Raw genomic sequence first — 23,117 nt, forward strand, 5'->3', positions numbered from 1 at the left:
CCTGTTTTGATATTTACAATATAATCGTTACATCGTTCTTTATTATCTACTTTCCTTCACACATTGGGACAAAGTCTCTTTTCTCTTGTCTGTTAGACTCCATGGGAGTCGGTTAAAAGCCCTCCCCTTTATGCACTTGTACTTTCCCTTCGCAGCACACCTTTGGTTATTTTCATTATCTCATAGATATCCAGGGCTTCGCCTGTGGAAGAGAAGAGAGCAGATAAAACAGAGCTGCCTACGCTTTAACCCCTTAAGGACAATAGGGGTTATTACTCGTAGTATATTGTGGGACAATGGCTATTTTAACATTTTTCGGTGTTCCTGTTTAGCTGTGATTTTCTTCTTTCTCATTTCGTGCTCCCACACATATTATATATTGTTTTTTTCAGGACAAACAGGGCTTTCTTTAGATACCATTAATTTTATCATATCATCTAATTTACTATAAAAAAAATGATAAAATATGGGGATTTTTTGTTAAAAAAATACTTTTTCTCACTTTTTAAACAAAAAACTTTTACTCATCTGCAAAAACGAATGAAAAAACCTGCTAAATAGATTCTACTATTTGTCCTGAGTTTAGAAATACCCAATGTTTTTATGTTTTTTTGCTTTTTTCTGCACGTTATGGGGCAATAAGTACAGGTAGCGTTTTGCTATTTCAAAACCTTTTTTTCCAAATCTGGTAATTCTTCCCCCCATGTGCCATTTCGGGTATCTTTGAAGCCGGCCAATGCAATTTACCCCATCAAGTCATATATTTTTAAAAACTAGACACCCCAAGGTATTTCACATGCTGGTAATTTAACCCTTTCCATGCACTAATTTTACCACCAGCCTTTGTGAAACTTTATGGTAGTAAATTTTTTTGTATTTTTTTCACACACGTTGTACTTCAGGTATAAATTTATCGCTCCTGGTATATGTCCGTGTCAAACAACACCCCAATATGTGTTCAGTAACATCTCCTGAGCGCAGTGATACCCCACATGCATGGGTTTGTTGGGTTATTTGGGAGGTAAAAGGCCGCCTTTGTGAGGTGTGTATTTTTTGGCCATTTAGACATCTGATCCTACTGCCCCCATGTCCCATATTTGGGACACCTTTGAACCCGGCCAATTCAATTTATCCCATCCACTCATGCATTTTTTAATACGAGACACCCTATGGGCATTTGTAATGCCAATATTTTAACTCTTTCCATGTTGGAAGTTTTGTAAAGATAAAGAATTTTAGGACTTGCTTATTAATTTTTTTTTTTTATTTTTTTGGTGACAGTGGGGATTTTTATATGTTACCATATTATTTTTATTTTTTAAACATTTTTTTTAAAAAAAAAATTTAATTTTTTTTTTTTTTTTTTTTTTTTTACTTATCACTCATTAGTGAGCTGGGCTCCATTGACCTTGCATGGTTGGATGCAGTACCTGCATTCAACCTGCAGGAGGAGCTCGAGAGTTCACAAGAGGGTCTGGATAGACCCTCTATGAACTCATTTCTATTGTTGATGCCATCCTGTGAATGACGGCAACGTCATTCACAGGATGGCACTTGTGGTTGCTCTTCGGAGCAATCACAAGGCGATCGGGGGTCGGGGGGTAGTGTTGCTGATATGCCTCGATATCGAGGCATGTCAGTAACACCATTTATGCTTAGGAAGCGATTCAGTTCGCTTCCTAAGCTGTTTTAGCCGGGCGCCGCCGCGATCTTTGATGATCGGTGCGGCGGCGGCCATTTTTCTTCCGGGGAGGGCTGCCAAGGGCTGCCCTCCCCGGATCCACGGTCAGCCTCACTTAGGAGGCTTCCGTGGATGCTGCAAAGCCGCCGATCGCGGCGAAAACGCCGCGATCGCGGCGATGCAGCTATTTAACGGCAGCCCGTACATGTACGGGCATTGTCGTTAACCCGTTGCACGGCAACCCCGTACATGTACGTGGATTGTCGTTAAGGGGTTAAACAAACGGGTGTTAAAAAATAAAAATTACTTAAATTGTCCTTGTTAATCCAGCTTTGACATTACCTGAATTACATTTAGCAAATGATAAATATTCCAAAACTAGTTTTATTTTCATAGTTATTAAATGGTATGAAAATGAATCCATGTTATGTACATAGTTGTATTTTTATGGCGGGGTGAAATGTTTACACAATAAATTGCTCACGACTGCCCATGTATCTGAGCTGTGGTGATTTGTTAAGAAACCAATTCAGAGGCTCACGATCAATTCAATCCAATACAGAACGCGTAATAAGGAGAAACTCAAATCTTCTCCGTATGTATAAAAAATGTTTTCTAAGAGGTATAAAACCTAAAACAAAAAACAGTGACTACAGTGTTGGGTAAGCTGCCCGTTCCGCTTGTTGATTGATATTTGTGTAAAGTATGTTGTGTGACACATTTGATAACCTGGTTTTGGTTTCACACGGATATGATAAATAAAAAGCTATGTGTATATGTTATAGTGTCATTTGCCAGCCTTCGCTGGTGTGCCGAGTTTTGTCTCCCTGACTTATTTGTACTAGACGAAGCAGGTCCCTCCTTTATATAATATAAATATACATCAATTTAGATATATTTGAGTTCTCGCCCCTTATTAGTGATTATTAAACAATCCATACCTTGGGGAATGCCATATCTCTTCTCCATACCAGTAGGATTTGATGGAGTTACACAATCCATGGTGACTTCTTTCCTCAAGCACCGGTCGATATCTACTGCACTGAAAAACGCCACCGACTGGGGCAAGTCCTCCATTCCAAGCTTGTGGGCAAACATGCACCTGAAACAAAGAGCCAAAACTTAATCTGGCACCCTATAAATAAATATAATGATTTCAAACAAGACTAGTGGGGACAGATTTGTACTTTGACTCATAAGCACGATTTATTCATCTTGTGCAGAGCTCTATTAGTCAGTCCGCACTGCTTTTAGGACGTCATATCCATGTGCTCCGTGTCTTAAAGGCCTTCTAGTACACGATGGAGGGTGTCCCAGTTTTGCAAGCAGGCTGGCTGAGGAGCTCAAAGATCTCCCCTGTAGCCAGCCCATTGAGCAGTAGGCCACAGCCGGGAAGCCTGATCCCTATAGCATCAGGGATACTGCCGGCCTAGGCCACGATATGTCCCTGATCTTCTGAAAGAAAATTCCTGTGTCTACAGGACCTTGGATCTGTAACAATTGAGGTAAAGAAAATATGCTGGTACGCTAAGCTAGTCTCAGGCTCAAATAATACAAATGTATAATATGAGGCCTACCAAACATGTTTGCGCAAGCTGCAAATACAGTGTATTGGCTGTACAATGCATATAAAAAACAAACTGTCTGCGCTTCTTACCCTAATAAAGTTGGCAACAAATATATAAACATAATATAAAAGAGATTTTGGTTCTATGACATGGCCAAAGCCTAATTAAGCTCACCCGCCATGTTTATATAGACTTGCCTTGTAAGGAGGTTTGTGATCTGCAGAGCGAGTGCTGCTCGATATCGGTCTTCACTTTGCACTAAGTAGCGCACTTCATCGTGGATACTGATGCAGAAACGGCCTTCTATGTCATATTCCTCAAAAAGCCACTTCATGGCGACAAGCATCAGGTGTAGGTAGTCTACAGCCGAGCTCTGTACAACCCAGTTCACTCTGCTAGTTATAAACTGAAGCAAATAACGAGGAAGAAAGTTATATTCCGAAGAAATAAGCCAAGTGTTTTTGTTTACATCAATTACATGAATCCAACATCTGGATATACTAACAGGGAGGAATACAACTCCAGGCAAAAGCATCCAAACAACTCAAAAGCTTTTAGTAAGAACCTGCGCAAAGGATGACTCTGGTAACTTAACCCTTAAAGTGCTAGGAAATGGCACAATTTTTGTACAGATGATCTTGTATATAATTATAATCCAAAAACACATTTTCTCTACGGATGTTAATGCAAGTGGGCAACATGTTGCAGGAAGGGCACACAAGTTAAATTTGATGATTATACTAAAACAGAATACAGGTCAAAATACACAGGATTTTACCCCCATTTGGGAGCTATAATTCCCATCACACTCCTTAACTCCTCTAAACTAAACATTTGCCTCCCGCCGCAGCAGGTCTTTATTTACATTTGTGAACCATAACAGCAATGCCATTACTGACGGTTCTGTTTTGTACGAAGCTGACAGAACACACACTTTGACACGGTTATATAGCCGAGCGACCGCCCCCAACCGGATGAGATATATGCATTTTATCTTAGCCTTTTATCGCTGAACTATTCATGGAAACTGGACAGATGTTGACGGTACCTCTCCTTTTACAGCTTCTGGCTCCAGAGCTCGACTGATGTGACAACCAAGTACAGGTGTCCTCGGAGAAGAACTCATGGCAATACTTTCCAGCATGTTAAACATCTCAGACTCTGTGCCTCCAGTCCATATCTTCCGCTTTACTATGTTCCACCTCTTTCTGGACCTGCAACAAACATTTATTCTCCAGCTAGTCAATGCCTCGCTTCAAACCCTGCGAGGAAAATCATAATCCTAATTACATGGTAAATTACTAACAGAAATAACCCACACTACATATTCCACTGTATAGCAATTGTTTAAAATAGTTGTACTACGCACACCGTACAATGCCTGCGACCGGCCTCTTGTAGTTTTTCGTGAAGGTAGTAAAGATTTGCAGCATACTCCAAACGTGGATAAACTCTAAGCCATTTACTGAACCCAGTGCCGTCCTGTCCATGCACATACTACGAGTGAAGTTATTGCAGCTAATGGCTGATGGGCTTTTCTCCGACATAATGCAAAAAAAATAACAGCAAATACATTTAAAAAGAAAAAAGAGATCGTGAAAAAAAGAGATTGTGACAATTATCTATCCGTCGTGGAAGGGCTTTATTTCAAGTGTCTCCAACAGCAGATAGACAGCAGAAAACCCCATCATCTTGTTGAGAATATTCAGCACTAAAAATTGAATATTAGCTCCGTTTGATGACCTCATCCCTTTACCATTAGACTTCACCCCCCCCTTACTTGCTCAAGGCCTTCTTCTGAATGTTCCGCACATCTTGCAAGCTGACAGAATTTTCCTCTCCTCTTTCAACCTGAAGTCGAAGCTCTTTCACGAGCCATTCCCCTTCTTCGGATAAAACGTATCTACCACACAGCAAAATACACAGAATGATGCGTTAAGAGTCAGTACTACTGCAAAAAAAAAAAAAAATACTTAAAATGGTACCAACATTAACATGCTGGAAAGGGGATAGGGCAAACAATGATGTGGATAATTATTTCCTCATCACAGCTTCTGATCAAATAGCATAACTCTTGGAACCGTGCAGCGTACACAGGCTTGAAGGGGGGGTAAATTCTAATATCTGCGGAAAAAAGTTAAACAGACTGTGCTCCTCACCTGCGGATTCCTTTTGTCACCGCGTACATCTGCTTTGCTTTTTCTGTGGCTTGCTCTTGAGTGAGACGATGATTAAACTGCATCAGCAGACGTTCAGCAAAAGCCTGTCCAGCGCCATAAATGCGGCCGTAATTGAAAACTTTTGCGTGCTCCCGACTTATTCCCACAGTGGATGCCGTCTTACTGTGCAGGTCTGTACCGCTGCTCTTCTTACCTTGCAAAGTCATCCATCCGAATGCTGTGCAACCTGAACAAACACACAGGAAAGCATCTCATCAACTGAGCTTCATTTGATTCTCCAAGCCTACCTTTTCCACTGAAATGTGCAGTCATTTTAAAAATCCCTTCCCTCACTGCTAAAATAATTGGAGATGACACGACAAAGAAAACTTTGCAGTAGAAACTGCAAGTGAGAAAAATAAGCCCCATAAAAGAAGGATACGTTATATACTCTGTGAATACTTTACTATACATTATTCAAGGTCGGACAAAACACAACTGCAGCTCCAAAGCTGTCCTCCCCTGCGGTCAGACAATTCAACGCCACTGACTGGATGTCAATCGAGTGCAGGAAACCACTTACTCAGGAAACGAGCGGAAGGGCTTTCCGCACACAGGGGGTCTGAATACCGGAAGCACAGCACACGCAGAGATTTGAAAGGAAAATAGCTGGAAGCGGGAAAGAGGAAAATGCATATGGGGATTCTGCAGAAGCCCCCCATGCCTTTGCATGGGGGGGCACCATGCAAATTTAAAGGGGTTGCACAACTATCATATGCAGTAACTTGCATATAATAGCTGGAGTGTACCTTTCATCAATGAAACACCACCCTTAAGCTAACGCAATTCTAGCATTCAGGTGGACTGATGAAGGAAATTTGGAAAGGTGTAGGAGACAGAAGCTTGCATTTTAATTGACTGTTTCTTGGAGCATGACAATAATGTGAAAGTATATCAAGCTCCATAGCTTAGTAAATATTTTTTTTTATATGTGGATATTAAATAGTTCTGCAACATTGTTATGTAGAATACCGTGAATTCCAGCAAAGTGAGCTTCTCCAAGAACCGCCGCTATCCAGAGCTCCTGAGAGTCTACGTCAGCTCCTATGATGTGATACCCTGGAGGCACCTGAACCATAGCTTTTAATTCACTTCCCACTCGATCCACCTACAAGGACAGACGAAAAGCACACAAACTTCACATAACAGTGTCCAGTCACAGGCTGGCAGATTATTGAGGCCATGGCTTCAACTGTACAGTAGAACTGGCATAAAATGCTTCACTGACTTGTGAGTAGATCTTTAAATCCCAATTTAAATTGGTGGAGTCAAGGGTCTAACATACCAGAGTCTTTAGCAACAATAGTTTTGACAAGGCTCAGCTGGCAGCACAGCCTTTTTGGAGACATCCCATGGGACAACTAATTCCATGAAATGAGAAGCCTCATTATTTTATGTTACCGAGACACAGCATTTACATACTCGTGCATTGCTGGCTGTTAGCCACGTAGGCTCCACAGCTCGACGGGTGATGGTTCCAGCAGAGATAACCTGAGGCAGGATGGCTCCGTATTTATGGTCTTCATCAAACTCAGGATTTCTGAAAATAAAAAAATATTCATCGTTAGGGGCAAAGATTAAGCATAATACATAAAGAAAACGAAGATTTATTCAATCTAGTTTAAAGTTTCTCATCATCTTGCCATCCAAATACAACTGATAAAGGATACTACTTATTATTATTATTATTATTATTATTTAACCATCTTTTATTTTACATATTACACTATTGGTATTTGTTTTTGTTCCCCCATGTATATGCGCTCCATATTTTGATAAAGGATACTACCAACCAGGTATTGTCAAAATAAACTTTCCCTTCAAGAAGTACCTTAATTGCAGGTCTTTCGTACCAAATAAAGTGCCACTTGGCCTGATCGGGCATACTCCAAAAATACATATGCCAAAGGCTGAGACACGTTAATTTTATCACATAATGTTTCCCTTCATAACTAAAATCCTCCAGCTCTCTATTGCCCTGCAAATCAGCTTGTCCCACTAGCCCCTACCACATTGCCTCACTTGGTGTTCTGGAACATTACAATGTGATTTCCTGACTGATAAGATTAGCACAACATCATAAGCAGAAGTCACTAAATCATAGCACGAGTCATATGGCCAGCACAATATACCTGGTAATATTCCGAGGCAGCTCACCTTTTTTCAACCACACCACCATCTGTGAACTATAAATAAAATAAAATAAATAAAAATGGGGCAATAGTGCATATATTCTATGAACCTGAAAACACAGGAAAGCTGTGACATTTCTTCTTGTGTTTTATCACATCCGGTCTGTGACTACCTTACAAGGGGGATAAAGGGCTTTCTTTGATATCTTAATACATACTATAAATGTAAGTTATCTGCTGAGTTGCAGCTAATTTAAGTACGCATATGACAGTATATTATAATATATAGGATGATGATACCACAGACAAATAAAAAACAAAAAAACATTTATGAAACGGCTCAGTGTTTGGTTTTTTTATTCCAGGTAGTTTCGGTGCTTTCTAAAGGAACAGACTTATCAGGTCTGGAGGGTTGTTATCTTGTTAACAATGATGGTATTGAAGAGAAGTGGCCACTTTATGAATGAATGATAGTTACATCATTACACAAACCAACCAGTTATTACCTTATGCGTTTGTGAGCATTTCTCCAGAATGATATCATCTTATTGATTTCCAGCGCACGTGCGGCACTGGTATCACCAGTACTGGCCTGTAAAGTGCCATCTTCCATCTTGGGCATAAAATCCTTCGCAAAAGGGCTTCCAACATTATTAGCACTTCCATCCTATGGAATAGAAGCCAAATAAATCACTTGGTGGTAACATGGCAGGACGTGCAATTTCAAGCACATGTGCTGGCAAAAAAGGTTCATAAGGATAATGGGTTGGGTTAGTAAATGGTCTAGAATATTTCATTTGTTTTAATAATTCTATAACATATTGTTGAGAAAAATGTCCTTTCAACTTGTGATATGTCAACACATTTCTTCAATACTCGGGCGGCATTACAAACCTCAGAATCTAACATTCACTTTGATGAGTTGACATGTTATTAAAAGTATTTTCCCCAAGTACTCTCCTCCAGATCTATTGGTCAAGAGGAAATGCAAATGCAGAACACAGGACTTCATATAGCCTTAAGCCTATTAGGTAAAAAACCTCAACACAATTTTAGGGGAAAACGTTCACACATTCCAGTTCATTAGGTTGCAAAGTACAGATGTTACATGAGGTGGCTTTATTAATGCAGATGTGGTGATAATGTGAAAACATAAGCAACATATAAACTAAAGCTGGTGTTAGTGGATGTGTTTGCAGGTGGATAATACTTTCAACTGTCCAACTCCAGGACATGGAAGTCCAACTACAGTGAGCTTCTGCTGCATCATCTCTCCAGAATACATAATTAACCCCTTAACTTCCATTGACGGGTCAGGCACATCATGCAAAACGGTCACTTAACGTGACACGTCATGATGTTAAACAAGCTTAGAAAGTGATCAACGATCACTTTCTTTGCTTAAACGGCATCATGGACCATGTCTGGCCCCTCCCCTTGGGCGTCAACATCCGCCATACACAATTTGTGTGGAAAAAATACCAAAAAAATACTACCAAAAACTGTGGCAAAGGCTGGTGGTAGAATCTCATGCATGGAAAGGGTTAAATACTACCATTTTAAATACCTTGGGGTGTCTAGTGTTCAAAATATATGGTTTGATGGGGTAAATTGTAGTGGCCGGGCTCAAAGATAGGGCATAGGCACAGACTGACCAAAATGGGGGGGGGGGCTATAATTCTCCTGCAAACCATGGCTTTTTACCCACTGATGGTATGATTTATTTATTAAACACAATACCAACTTTAGACGCACCTTGTGTGGCAGCCTGTAGAACCAGCAGCCTGAAACGTTGACATCATTGCATGGGCCATTTCCATGGTGATAAACAGGTGAGAGGTTCATTTCTGTATTCAATGCTGGACAGGGTTCCTGATAAAATGGAAAATTGTTTAAAAGAAACATTAAAAAAAAAAAAAAGTTTAAAATTCTCACGTTAATTTTATTTTAGGCTCTTGGGCTTATCAATTACATCTACTTAACGATTCACATCCAGCATGAGCCATTGAAAATTGCATGAATATATTATCCAAGGATCACTTCTTTGGATCTCATTCAATACATCACTATTCCCTTACTATGGTCACCAGTACAGTACCTGCCATTTCTAAACAGCAATCGCTTTTGATCCTTTGCTCTTAATAGATGTATCCACTTTAGTTCTAGGCAAACAAAATAAATACACCCAAAAGTACAAAGAAAGAAAGTTACGTGACCTACCGCTTTGTTTTTGCTGTTTTTTCCCACATGTCCTTTGGTTGGTGTTTCAGGGACAAATTCTGTCTCCAAACGGCTTAGTGCCTCTACCTGGGAAAATATGAGTGTGCTCAATTAGTTCAATGTGATCGCTCTTGGTAATTGTTGATTCTTGTTTGAAGAATAAGTGAAATATTCTTGCATACTACGCAGCAATCGCATCCCACACCTTTTCCCAGATGGTACGATCTTCCGTCAGCATGAACTCTTCTTGAAGGGAGGCTTCTTGTGACTCATTTTGTCCATTTGCTTTACTTTGGTTGTATTTGGTACTAACAGCTTCAATTGCTCTGAAAACAAGCAATATGTGATTTCCCCACACTAATGAAAGCTACATTATGGGAACAATAAATGAAATCCAGAAAAAACAATATTCAATACCTGTGTGGGCAGGGGACTGCATCGTCACCTTCTAGACTGTTCAATATGTTATCTTTCCTGCCTGGAACAAGGTAACCCCAGCCATGTTTTTCTGAGTAGTGCAGAGGGTAGCCATCCCATGTTAAACGCATTAGTTTAGGCGTCAATCTCATTTGAAGGGTAATGAGACCTGGACCAGGCACCCACTCCGGATCATCCAGTTTAGGACAAAGTTTTCGATACCACCTAAAAATAGAAAAAAAAAATCTGAAATCTTATAGATGGAGGGGGATGAATCATTTCATTTACTACTTTGTTACATACGATTCTTACCCCGGGTGACCAGGCAAGTGCTGGGCTCTCTTTGGTAGCAAAGATAGAGTCCTGTTTTTGAGATTCTCCAAGTAAATCTCACTGGCCGAAGGCTGGGATTCCTCTTCTTCACTAGGTGGCCCAGGGTCTACATTAACAAATGAAATTGTGATTGTATTAAGTCCACGGTCAAAAATCCATTTTTAGCTATAATTCTGGAAAGCGAACAGTCCGTATTTCATGTGTTATACAGATTTTTGCCAAAGTTAGTAATCATTTTTTTATTTTTCAAAAAAGCTTTGCCATTGGTTAGGAATTTTTGTACAGTTTTTGAAAGCAAAAAAAAATAATAAAAATAATGTATTCAGCTGCCCTTCCAGATTACAGAAGTACCCTCGTATAGGTTATATATTTTTTTTAAATCAAGAGGGCACAACACATGACACTCATTTCACTGCACAAGAGAACACAACATAGGGCAGAGTAGGCACCCAGAAATCCTTCCGCTTTTGTGAACTACAATTCTGACCACCTATATCATCAGCATGGCTAAGTGTGATGGAGGTTGTAATCCACAGCCTGTTTTTAAATAATAAAAAAAAGGAATATGTTAAAAAAATGTAGGTGGTAGCAAGCTGTCGGCAAGCATTATTTTAAATTTTGATGGTACAAGGCATGTTTTGAGGCTGCTGATCAGTATCAGTCTGATTAGCAGCACTCCACATGAATGGAGCATCACATTGTGTAAACGTAATGCTTCCATTCATAAAGAAAGCCTAATATAGTCCCTGAAAAATGGAAAATAAATTAACATCTTTTAATTCATGTTTCAAGTCCAAAAAAAAAATGATGTTTACTGCTATTTTTACAAAACCTTTGCATAAAGTTTTCATATACCCTACTAATTAAACAATTTGGCTCGTTTTTGAATCCATGGTACCATAATGCCAAACAACGACGAGCACAACAGTTTCTCTGACCTTCATTATTATCTGGAAGGTCTGTGTTTCCAACAGAACGTTCTACGTTTTCTTGTAATTCCTTCTGTTTTTTGCTGACCGTCACCTTCTTCTGCTTGAATTCTTGTGTATCCCAATCTAAATCCCAAAGCCACGGATCTTCTTTGTACCTGAGAAGAGATTAAACGAAATATAGCATGTCTAAAATGTTCAAGCAACTGGTGGAAGTTCTAATACTATACCAAGGGCTTTCTGTTGGCGATGACGTACCTGGTAAAATTTCTAGCTACATTATACATTTTGCATGTCTCTTTTTCAACATAGAAGTCTTCCAGCACTACTAAAACTGAACACCTGCTTCTGTGGTACTAAAATGTCAAGTAAGTAGCATAAGAGGAGTGTGTATATGTGGCTGAACATCATAAGTGATGTAACTAATAGGTTTAAAAAAACAAAATAAAACATTTTCAATGTATAGGTATACACAACATGAAACAAAATCCTTTCCAATTTTCAGGTTTAAAGTGGATGCAAATTAAACTAAAAAGGTACAGCTTTAATTTTCAATGCACCACAGGAATGTCATGAAATAATTATTAGTATTTGTGTTTAAATGTAGTAGAAGTGTTTAACATACGCGTCTCCATTAAGCAAGTGGCAGGCATTACTGGCCAAGTTCATTAGAGACTTCTTCATTTCCTTCTGGAGCTCGTCATACGTACTATGAGCTTCATCCAGGTATTTCTCCCAGTTCTGGTTAACAGGTAAGTAGGAAACCCCCATTTCTAACATCCCTGCTAAGGTCACAGGGTGAGGACACCTGATGAAGATGTGTGCAGGTTAAATATACTGTATAACACAAAATATATTTATGTATGTCTTTAAAATGCAGCATAAAATATATTATTTTTTCCATTCAGATTTACCTCTCCATGAAGAGGGGAAACACCTCCTGAAACACCTCATGAGTTGCTTGAACATCAAGAGCACAGTATTTCATGAGTTCCTTTAATTATAAAACAAATAATTATTAAGAGCTTCCAATGACACAATCGTTGTCGTCATTTAGTAGTACTGTGGTGCATTATACACTACATTCATGCATTTATTAAGGAATAAAATTGAATTTCTCATTGCATTTTCATTTTTTCTCTAACCTAATATACAATATTTCATCATTATTATAGCCATGAAGAATGGTATCCTCTACAACGTCTCTGCTTTACCAATCATTACCTGGAAATCAGCTCTAATGTCTTTCATGCTTCCCTTCACAAACAGGTCCCGTGCTTCTTTCTCCAGAGGTGGACCTCCAACATACAGAGCATGTACATCAGCAAGATTGTTTATGCTGCTAATATTTACCCAGTCCCATGAGGTGATCTGGAACACACAGTAAGCCAGTTAGAGAAACCTCCGCTTTGCTTTAAATCAGCACTGGGATTTTCATCTTCAAGACTATAGCTGCTCTCATTTTTAATAGCATGGACAAATGATGATGATGAACTATGATGTATTGTTCATGAAGGTTAGTGTTGAACAAAAAAAACACTCAACTTCAACTGAAAACTACTTGATAAACTGAAGAAAAAAAGGATATAAAAAATATAAAATTAGCTGTTCCAAAATACTCACTGCAGGTCCATCATACTTGCTCCGGGTTTTCTGGATATGTTGCTTGACTTCCTGTAAACCCTTCTTTTTTCCATATTTGCTGGCCATCCACAGAGTCCGTTGAAACCCTGTCAGGCCTGATATAGCCATATGCATACTCATGGTGTCCATAAACCTCATTTTAGAACCCTGACAATCATCAAGATAAATACTAGTCATGTTTACAGAGCTAAATGCACAGAATATATTACAAAAGAATAAGAAAAAATAAGATAAATTGGTAACAAGCCATCTTAAAAGTTTAGCTTGTGTATGTTATTTTATATAGTCAAAATGAAGAGCTAATTTGCCTTATTCAGGAGACAGCAAACTAAAAACATGTAACATTTCAGATATGTATCCACATTAAAAATACAGCAGCAGGCAAACAATATATAAAATGTGCTATTGTGGCTTGTACATGCAAACCAATATGAAATAGAAACAGTAAAAATTAACATTTGTTTGTTGCCTTCTGTATCATCTCCTAAATTTGTGTTGACACTTTTGTTGCACAGGTATTACATGGATAAGAGTACTAGAATGACTCTGTTCTTACTTTAATTAGATACTGTTCCTTAATGAGGGCTCTATCAAAGCTAACATTGTGTCCCACAACCAGTCTCTCAGTCCAGTTGTGTTTATTGATGCAGTTGGAATTTATAGATGTCTCCAGTGGGATAAGATCGGACAAAGAAAGCTGGCTGGACCAAGTAAATCTATCCTCTATCAGTCTTCTGCTGCACCACGAGTACCTACAAAGAGAAAATATTTATTTATTATACCATAATGAAGCTATAATGCTATAGACTTGTTCAAAAAGTGTGCCTCACCAACAGTGAGGAGAAACAGCTACAGCCAATGTTGGGCAGCGACCCTCAGACATGCAAATTTCCACATCAAATACTAAAGCTCTTTCATCTGGAAAGTCTACAAGCTCCTGTCCTCCTCCTGATGTATACTTTGTCCATCCGGTTTGCCAAGCCCACTCCTGTGGCATGTCCGGCAGAGTGAACTGCAGAAGATCATTAGCGGCCTCCAGATATGGAAAGTTTTGCTTCTGAGCCAAAATTTTGAAGTGTTCTTCTATATTACTTCCATACATCTTGGGGAGCTGTAGCTCTACATCATTTACCGTAGACGTTTCTTGGCCCCAAAGATCATGAGCCTTCAAATGGTTTATGCTCTTCTGAATATGTTCTTCACCGTATGATGTCTGACTTCCCTGAAATATTTGCTCATGCAACCCTTTAGAAAGCATCTGGATATTAAGTGGGTTCATACGTCTTTGATGTGTATCTGCTCCCGAAATAGACTCTCTTTGTAATGATGACGCAGAAGAACACTTGTAGCATCTCCAAGCCCTTATCTTCCAAGGACGTAAAAGACACGAGGTGTTCCTCAGCAATAATTTCATTTTTGGTGAATATAGGTGCGTCCTCCTTCAATACTGCATAAAGATACCTATCAGATAACACATAAAGATCTTTAACATGTATGATATGATAATATATATATATATATATTATGTTATAAATAACTTATGTGGATATTTTTTTTTTTTTTTTTTTTACACCGAATAAATAAAGCATCCCCTCTTTTCAGATAACCAGCCAAGATATTGTTTGGGCAAATCACTAATACACTTTAAAAACACATACTAACTGGAAACAGTTAAATGCAATTTAAATGGATTAATACTACTAATTAAAATAGATTGGAGTGATAAGCAAATTATTTGCTAATGATACTAAATAACCACCAATAACAAAGACATTCAGATTATATGAAAACAGTATATCTGCAAATAAAACATTTTGCATGCAATAAACGCATTCAGCGAGCTCTTGGTATTTTGGCGGTAACCATAGCTGTCGTATCATTATTTACACTTATGACGTATTAAAGCTTGTCAGTTATTCATATATACAAAATAATAAGTTATTATACTGCTTGGGACCTTCTACCCAGAGAGTGACTGGAGTAAATACAGTAATAAACGTGTTGTATATTAATACCGACCTCTTACTAATAAAACCGACGGCTCGTCCCCGTTATAAGCCCCAGCATGGCTCTGCGTCCAAGCGGTAGGTTAGTTTACCTCTTAAATTACTCACAAAGTGTGTACGACAGCCTCTGCGGCCTACAAAAACCGGGGACTAAATTTAAGGATGGACCGCTCAGACGGAAGCTTCGGCAGGCCAAAAAACCTCTGAAAAGGGGGCGGGCGTATTATACCGGTTATGGGCATACCCGTTTACAGAATGAAAGGCTGCTAGCCACAAGTGCCGGTGTAATAATATAAAACTGCGTTTGAGGGAAACACACAGCACCGAGAACACACAGAAACCACACGTTTTCCTCACTCACGAGCCGTGTACTAGCAAGTGGCCGCGTGGCCTAATGGATAAGGCGTCTGACTTCGGATCAGAAGATTGCAGGTTCGAGTCCTGCCGCGGTCGTTTTTTTTCCCCTTCTTTCGCCGATATTATTTCTGGAGGTTTTAACCCTACATTTACCTATTGACTAGTTTTAGTCTATATTTGATGACAGATAAGACTGCCAGTTTTTCTTTAGTGTTTAATTTTGTTTCATTGCTTTTACATGCCTGGACAATATGGACAATTCACTGTAAACTGTTATTACTTATAAAGTATATCAAACATGTTACTGTTAATAATGGAAACGACAAAATAAAGTTATTCACTTATTTGGCAGCAATCCAAACAGCATTTCAGTGAGAAACATTGTTCATTCACTTACACATGGCAGCTGGATATCTGCGCATGTGCACGTGCTAGCAGTACATATGCATGCCCCAACCTTTGCACAGCTATGCCAGATCACCAGGGTCTCCCATTTACCCCGGTGAACCCCAATCAAATCCATAGAGCATTTGGGCGTGAAAATTGGAGACCTTGGAAATTTTGCACCTGTGGGTTACATTTATCAATTCAGTCTCCAGTGAAGAAAGCATGAACTGCAGCAGAACGTCCTAGTCCGGTTTCAAGACAGATTTCCCCAAACAGTGGCTTTATACTATGGGCGTACTGTTCTCAGTCGCACTGCGTCTTTAATAGTTGGAACACAGGGATATCATATTCTGGCGCTCAGCAGTAAGGATGGAGACCACAGAAGGTTAGGCTTAGGGCAGCACTGAAGATAAATATCACTGCATCCATTCTACGGACACGGTAGTCTGCCAAACAGGCTAATATGCCATTAAACTGGATGGAGCCATGCATCCCTGTAGAGAGTTTTACACTGATATACTCTGCAGGGCGTGGGGAAGCTATGGATACCTATAGATTTACCATAACATGTCAAAAAATGATGTGAAGGCACAGTGAGTGGAACCTGGTGGACAACGGAGACCACAACAAGTGGGAAGGTGTACAAAATGTTTATTGTTCCCTATTAGCTCTTAAGCAGGAGATAAAGTACAAAAAAGAAATCATTTTTAAATAATAGTTTTTTGATCTCATAAACCCCTTATATCAAAGTTCCCAACACCTAACACTGATTAAATGCCGAATATATTTAGCTTTTGTTGAAATAATAATAAGGCAACTTTGCATTCCTCTGAAGTGTATTCTTCTTCATCTTTAATGGTGCTAGAAAGGATAATGCCTATGGGCCGTGTCCATTAACTTCCAGTGTGTAATTTCAGTAGAGAAACGGTTCCTCTGGTTCTGTTTCCATTGATTTTTTTCTAGTGAATGGCGTAGATGCTGTAATGTCTTCAGTAGCTCCCGGTTCTGATGAAGAAGCTCAGATTGGGTTTTCTGAGCCTCCAACTGTTGTTTCTCAGCCTTGTCCACCTCCCACCATGCAACTTTTAGTTCTTTTTCTAATGCTTGAAACCTAAAAAGGGACAATACAAAATCTTAGACACATCCTAGATACATTACAAGTTGGATTACGTTTAGGAGGCAATATCAGATAACTCATGGAAATGACTTGTAAATATATTGATACATTACATGCCAACAAAGTTGGTAATTACTTGCATATTGGCCATGTCATGGGTCTCTACTGTTATTTTAAAAATACGTGTATTTAGTAAAGAGATGCAATTAAAACTTCCAGGTGGATATTTTGATTTTCTTTTTGTTATGATAGATATTTGGCACAACCATGACAAAAGCGAAAGTCCCTATATCCAGTGAAAAATGGATCCTGCTGCACAAGAAGGGGTCTGTATTGGGAACGGCTGGCAGCCCCGGGTGAAAGGCTGGCCAAGTGGCCAAGTAATAAAGCAACCCAAGGCATGTCTGTGAGACAACATGCGGAATGTCTACCACCCAGTCATGTCCAAAACCCATTTTAAGAAAGGAAACATATAGAATGCCATTTGAAGAAGCACAGAAAGGACCAACCTTGGATTTGCATGCTCCCTTAGGTCCAAGTTATTTTTGGTACCCCAATAGATACATGTGAAATTGCAAGTAGAACACAAAAAAGCTTCAGGTAGAGGTCCAAAACCGGAGCAGACCAGGAGGCAATTGCCCCTCTTGTCGACCCTCCACTGTCTGTATTACTTAGAACTAATATTAGATGACTCATCTGGACTTGCACGCAGAGAGAATTCAAGAAAGGTTGGGGTATTCTATGGGACAGCCGCACCCCAGCTAGCTTACCCAAACTTTGTTGCCAGTATGTCCATGTGGATGCGGAGCCTGTATGTGGATGTAGCCTGGCATGTTAGTGGACATATCCTTACAGAATATTGTTTACTAGCACATAAACATATGAAATGCACTAAAGGATGAGAAGTTGTTGCCCATTCCTCTTGTGATGACATCATTCACATGCAGATAAATAGCTGTGAAGGGAAGTCGTTTATTTGCATTTGATGCAAACCTTACTCCACATTTAACTAAGCAGTTTCTTTGACGTCTAACACTAAATATACATTTTTATCCAGCCATTAATTTTTTTTTTTTTTACTAGTCTATCACTAGTTGAATGACATCGTTTTTGGTAGTTACCTTGTAAGGTAAATACGTGTCATATTCTCCATTGTTGCATTCAATGTTAAAGCTTCCTGCCGGTACCCTTCTCTTAATTCATCTTCCAAGAGTTCTACCTTGCTTTGCAAGGTAACCGTTTTTCTCTCAGATTTTGCTTTCACTGGTGGAACTGGGAAATAATAATAAAGAAAAAAAAACACAATTAATGATTTTTTTGGACAAAATCTATTGAGTAGCAAGTTCTAACAGCAGCTGGAACATCAGGCTTGATCTAAAGAACCAGATCGCTTAGTGGTTGTCTATGTGAATGGGAGACAAGCGGCATTCAAAATCTTCTACATCAACCACAAGGTATGGTCCACAGCCAAACACAATGTTTATATGGGTGCTATAAGTAATCTTAATTTACCGCAAATTTTAAATAAAGACACATATCTGTGTGTTTGTGCTTTTCTTCCAAATACAGGACAGAAAATATAAAATGAAAGTTTGGTGTTTATTAATTCCTATAATGATTTGTTGGGCAAAGATCCTGATGTCATAAGGCATCCCTGTCCCACCGCCAGGGATTCTGGTCACTCCTGCTACTAGCTACACCCGGGGCCCCCAAAATATTGTTAAAATAGGGGCACACAGACATATGAAAAATGTAATGTTTTAATAAAGAAATTAAATCTATAAATAAAGCATAAAGGACAATTTAAATGAAAGGAAACATTGCAGTTGTTTTGGTACTTTTCCTGTAATAAAGCTATGTAAACTTGGTCAGGGGCTTGGCTCAACCGTTTTGCTCAGGCTCCTATGAGGGCATAACTATTGTTTCATTCATTACCTTCTGGTACAATTTGGACATGATGAACTATCATCATGTTAACAAGAATTGCATTAAAACTACAAAAAACTTACCTGTGTCCTGGTGGCTGAAATCAACTATTTTTCGTTGATGAAATTTCATCATTTATGCTAGAAAAGAAAGGTTGAACTTTGTCAGCACTTACTGGAAAATCTCATTTTGTGAATGGAAGTTGTGATAGTAAAACACAAACAAAACACTTACACACCTGCTTGTATGGCATTGCATTTGCAGGAGAAGTGTTTGAGGAAACAGGAATATAGCTTAATGTCCTGACTATCGCAGTCAATTATTTATTTAAACAGGAATACGTTGGCACACGGGATAAAATCAACCCTATTTATTTTAGGACAATATTTTTGCCAAATAATATTTGGAATGGAGGGCAGTGGCATTTCTACCTTCAACACTACCCTAGACCCAGGGCAGAGCCACCAGTCACCCTCTCCGTACCGCCTCCCTTACTTCTGAGCGCTGGGATATGATGTCATATCCTGCCGCTCCGCCTTTTAAGGATACGCGTTGCCAGGTGGCTGTGCTTGCTCACCATGGTCCTTCATAGTGTTAGTGGGTGGGCTGGGGGATCACTAATCTCCATACTTGGGAATTCTCCGTTGTGTCACGACCTACTGCTCGCCCACTCCTCCAAACGGCCAGCTTTCTGGGCAACACCTGCCAACACCAAGGGAACTGCAGGCTGATGCCAGAGGACCACTTGCCAATGGCAGCAGACCACCCACTGACGTTAGCGAGATCACCTACCTCAATTCCTAAAAGGGAGGGCTCCAGATACCAGCGGCCTGGATGTTCCCAGGTACGGTGATCTTCCTTTCAACCGGCCCGATCGGTACTATAGGAAGCCTGATCGCTAAAGCCGGTGATAGGCTCACTGCTTTGAGCCAGAGGGTTTGCTGCGCCCCTGGACTAGGCCACAATACACCACTGATTGAGGGATCAATTTGACCAGAGTGTAAGATCACGAGAGCAGGACCCTCTTCTCCTTTTCTACCAGTTTGTTATTGTGGGTGGTCTGATCCCGTGACTCTTGTTATTTTTGTTATTATTGAAAGTTTTGTTATTAGGTTTATAACATAAATAAATGTGACCGGTGTGGCATATATTACGTTTATATTAAAGAAGCTCATCTTTGGGTCTTCATTGGGACACTGGTGCTTACTTTTAGTAACCATTGTTTACCATAAATGATATATTTATGTACGTTGCGATAACATATATTGTTCCTGAAACACAACAATAGAATATTTTCTCATGTGAAAGCCTGTCTGTTGTGCAGAGCACAGACAAAGTGGGGAACGCATAGCAATAAAAATGCATTTTAATACAATATTCTTTCATTATTTCCCCAGCTCAAGTCCTGTGCAGGCTCTGTATATATATATATATATATATATATATATATATATATATATCAAACAGGCTCTATTTACACTGTGTACATTGTTTTATGAGAAATCCCTTTCTTACAATTATCATTTCCCATCAGGGTCTGGACAGATATATAGTTTGCAAGGATTAAGTACTTTGTATTGTATTAAAAAAAGAATAAAAAAGTGTTACCTGTACTCCAAGGCGGCTGCCGGTCACCGGGTGTGTATGTGCTCGACTTGATTGTAGTGCTAGGAGTAGTTGCTAGGAGATGCTGTATGACACAACAACGTTTTACAAAAGCACAGGTAACAAAGTCTGAGATTGATTAGGCTTATGATTGCACAAATAAGATGTTCACGTTTGTTTACTTGTTTTTACAGCTGCTCTCTGTTAAACGCACAGAACATTGTATTATCATGCCATGCCTGCAAGCAGTGGTGTCTTTAAAGGGCTTGTGGATCTTTAAATGTTAATGGGTACATGGCTGGGAATCCATGCCTCCTGTAAGGCTTCTATTTATATTATGTGACTGCTAATGCGGCCTAACTTTAGTGAATTTGCGAGCTTTTTGCCAACTTGCTGTCGAGTTTTGCCAGCTTATAGTGAATAGACTTGTCCCATGTGTCATTCACACAGACTCAGCCTCCTTCATTCTACCGCACAGACCCGGACAGTTTGTTTTGTATAGGCCAAGCCACCTCATTGCAGAGCGTGCATCACATTCAATAAGAAGCCATAGAGATTAAGTGGAATACAAGGTCATTAAGTTATGGTACTTTCACCGAACATGTTGGGCAGATCAGATGTTCAATTTACCAGCAAACCCCTGGTTTAGTGAATGCATCTTATGCCTATATGCATATGATAAAAGGTTGCATTTATAATCTTATAATAAACATAGGTTTATCCATATAGGGACACAATAGGCTTGCTTCTTCTTTTTCTTCCTACTTCTACTTATTATTAAACATAATAACAATAATATTTAATAATAACAATTATAATAAATTGCATAGTAAAATTATTCTAAAACCAGATTAATTGATAGTAATGATATTTAATAATAATGCAAATTACAGGGTATTCATATATATATATATTTTATATATTAAACAAATTGGGTTTCCAGTGTATGTACACTGCTTGTTATAATTTGTAAAAAGCATCATAAGTTTAAATATAGTGTTTAAGCTCGTTTGAGCAGGGCCGTCCTCACCTGTTGTCTCTGCTAGTCAATTTGTTATATTACACACTACTTGTTATGTCTACCCATTGTACAGCGCTATGGAATTTGATGGCACTATATAAAACAATAAAAAAAAAACAATAATACTAATAATAATAATATTGAACTGTATGTAACCTTCAGGATTGAGAGAATTACTAGGACCTCTCTGGCCAAGTGATCATGCTTCATTATGGCCAGCAGGTGGCAGCATGAAACAACATACCGGTATATTCATACAAAAGGAAAAACACAACAAAGTGTTTGTGTATGGGGAGCAAAAAGGGACATAATCCATCCTCTTCTCAATTTTATGTATTCAGAGCACAATGCACATATTGGTATAAGTGTGTTAAAGGTGGTTAGCTAAACTTATTATTCAATGCAAATATTAATGTTTGCCCAAACCATCAATCAAACTTTTTAATTTGGTACATTATATTTATACATAGCTACAGTAGCTGCTATTTATATAAATACATGTTTAATCTAAGTAGCATAATATCATTAACCCAGTGACATAGATAATTGGATTAACTCGTTTTGCACCTGCACTCTTACATTCTTGTTTTATTTTGTCATTTTATCTTTTTGTATTATCTTTTTATTTAATTATGAGGAATATTGAGCCTTCCAAAGTCTACATAGTACACAAACCTTATTCTATTTTATTTCTAGAATGCCGTAAGATACCCTAGTGCTGCTATTACAATGGAGGGGTACAAAATGAAAAGTAATATTGACACTAACAAATATAAGACATAATTGTATAGAATATTTGCCCTTTTCTTGGGACCTTAACTTATTCAGTCTTCTTAGATTCAGTCTTCTATATTGAACAATTCCTGGAGAAGAACCGACACAGTGAGAGTGGACGCAAATCACCAATTCAAATAGTGTATAAATATACAATAACATATGCTGGATATATATATATATATATGTTGGATATATATTTTAATTGAATAACAACAAAAGAAAGTGTTTACTGCTTATATGTTTTAATAAAGAATGCAATATGTGTTTCCATTGTGTTCTGGCAAAATCATCATTAAACACCCCCTATTGCTCGCGAAATCAGATTGCACATAGTCGCTTCAGAGTTCAGTGACCTGATTAAGCAGTCGGCCTGTGGCTTCATACATCCAGCAGGTCATGGGAGTCTTGGCTAAATCTCTACAATATGATTGTATACAGTGGCGGGTATATGATCCTCTCCTTTACATACAAATATACCAGAGTAAATAAAACGACAAGTCACTTAAACGACAAGTAATCTCTTTACCTTAACAAGATATGAGATTAAAGATATGAACTTCTGGAGGTCATGGGTGAATGAAACAAGTTTATATCAACATTGCTCTTGCATCTCAAACTGGCCAAAAAAAGCTTAGTTTGCATACAGAACAAATCTTCGCTGTGTGAGGCCAGGGAAAGCTGTGTTGTAATAAACCGTGTCATTCTAGAGTAGTTTGTGTATTGTAAGAAAATATAGAGTTGCACATATTATATTTAAAAAAAATCACTCTCCATTTCC

General features: G+C 38.7%; 1 protein-coding gene and 1 non-coding gene across 3 annotated transcripts; one reads left to right on the forward strand and one right to left on the reverse strand.

Annotated features, from left to right (window-relative positions):
* Positions 1-50: 50 nt before the first annotated feature.
* Positions 51-15,363, reverse strand: POLG (DNA polymerase gamma, catalytic subunit). 2 transcript variants are annotated; one of them, XM_053464982.1, is made up of 23 exons: positions 15,258-15,363; positions 13,974-14,604; positions 13,700-13,895; positions 13,123-13,290; positions 12,724-12,870; positions 12,414-12,493; positions 12,125-12,307; positions 11,509-11,657; positions 10,550-10,676; positions 10,238-10,462; positions 10,026-10,146; positions 9,821-9,907; positions 9,356-9,472; positions 8,107-8,267; positions 7,601-7,654; positions 6,891-7,008; positions 6,441-6,576; positions 5,409-5,655; positions 5,030-5,152; positions 4,298-4,463; positions 3,447-3,655; positions 2,623-2,783; positions 51-202 (listed from the first exon to the last, which is right to left on the reverse strand). In XM_053464982.1, the coding sequence occupies exons 2-23, from the start codon at positions 14,555-14,557 to the stop codon at positions 129-131; spliced, it is 3,633 nt and encodes a 1,210-aa protein (XP_053320957.1). In that variant the 5' UTR covers positions 14,558-14,604; positions 15,258-15,363; the 3' UTR covers positions 51-128. The 2 variants fall into 2 exon arrangements, with proteins under 2 accessions (XP_053320957.1, XP_053320958.1); XM_053464983.1 differs by having other exon boundaries at positions 15,242-15,302.
* Positions 15,364-15,529: 166 nt separating this feature from the next.
* Positions 15,530-15,602, forward strand: TRNAR-UCG (transfer RNA arginine (anticodon UCG)). The gene has a single exon. It is a non-coding gene; the product is annotated as a tRNA-Arg (tRNA).
* The last annotated feature ends 7,515 nt before the right edge of the window (positions 15,603-23,117 follow it).

Source organism: Spea bombifrons, chromosome 4 (assembly GCF_027358695.1).
Source record: "Spea bombifrons isolate aSpeBom1 chromosome 4, aSpeBom1.2.pri, whole genome shotgun sequence".
Classification (NCBI taxonomy): Eukaryota; Metazoa; Chordata; class Amphibia; order Anura; family Pelobatidae; genus Spea; species Spea bombifrons.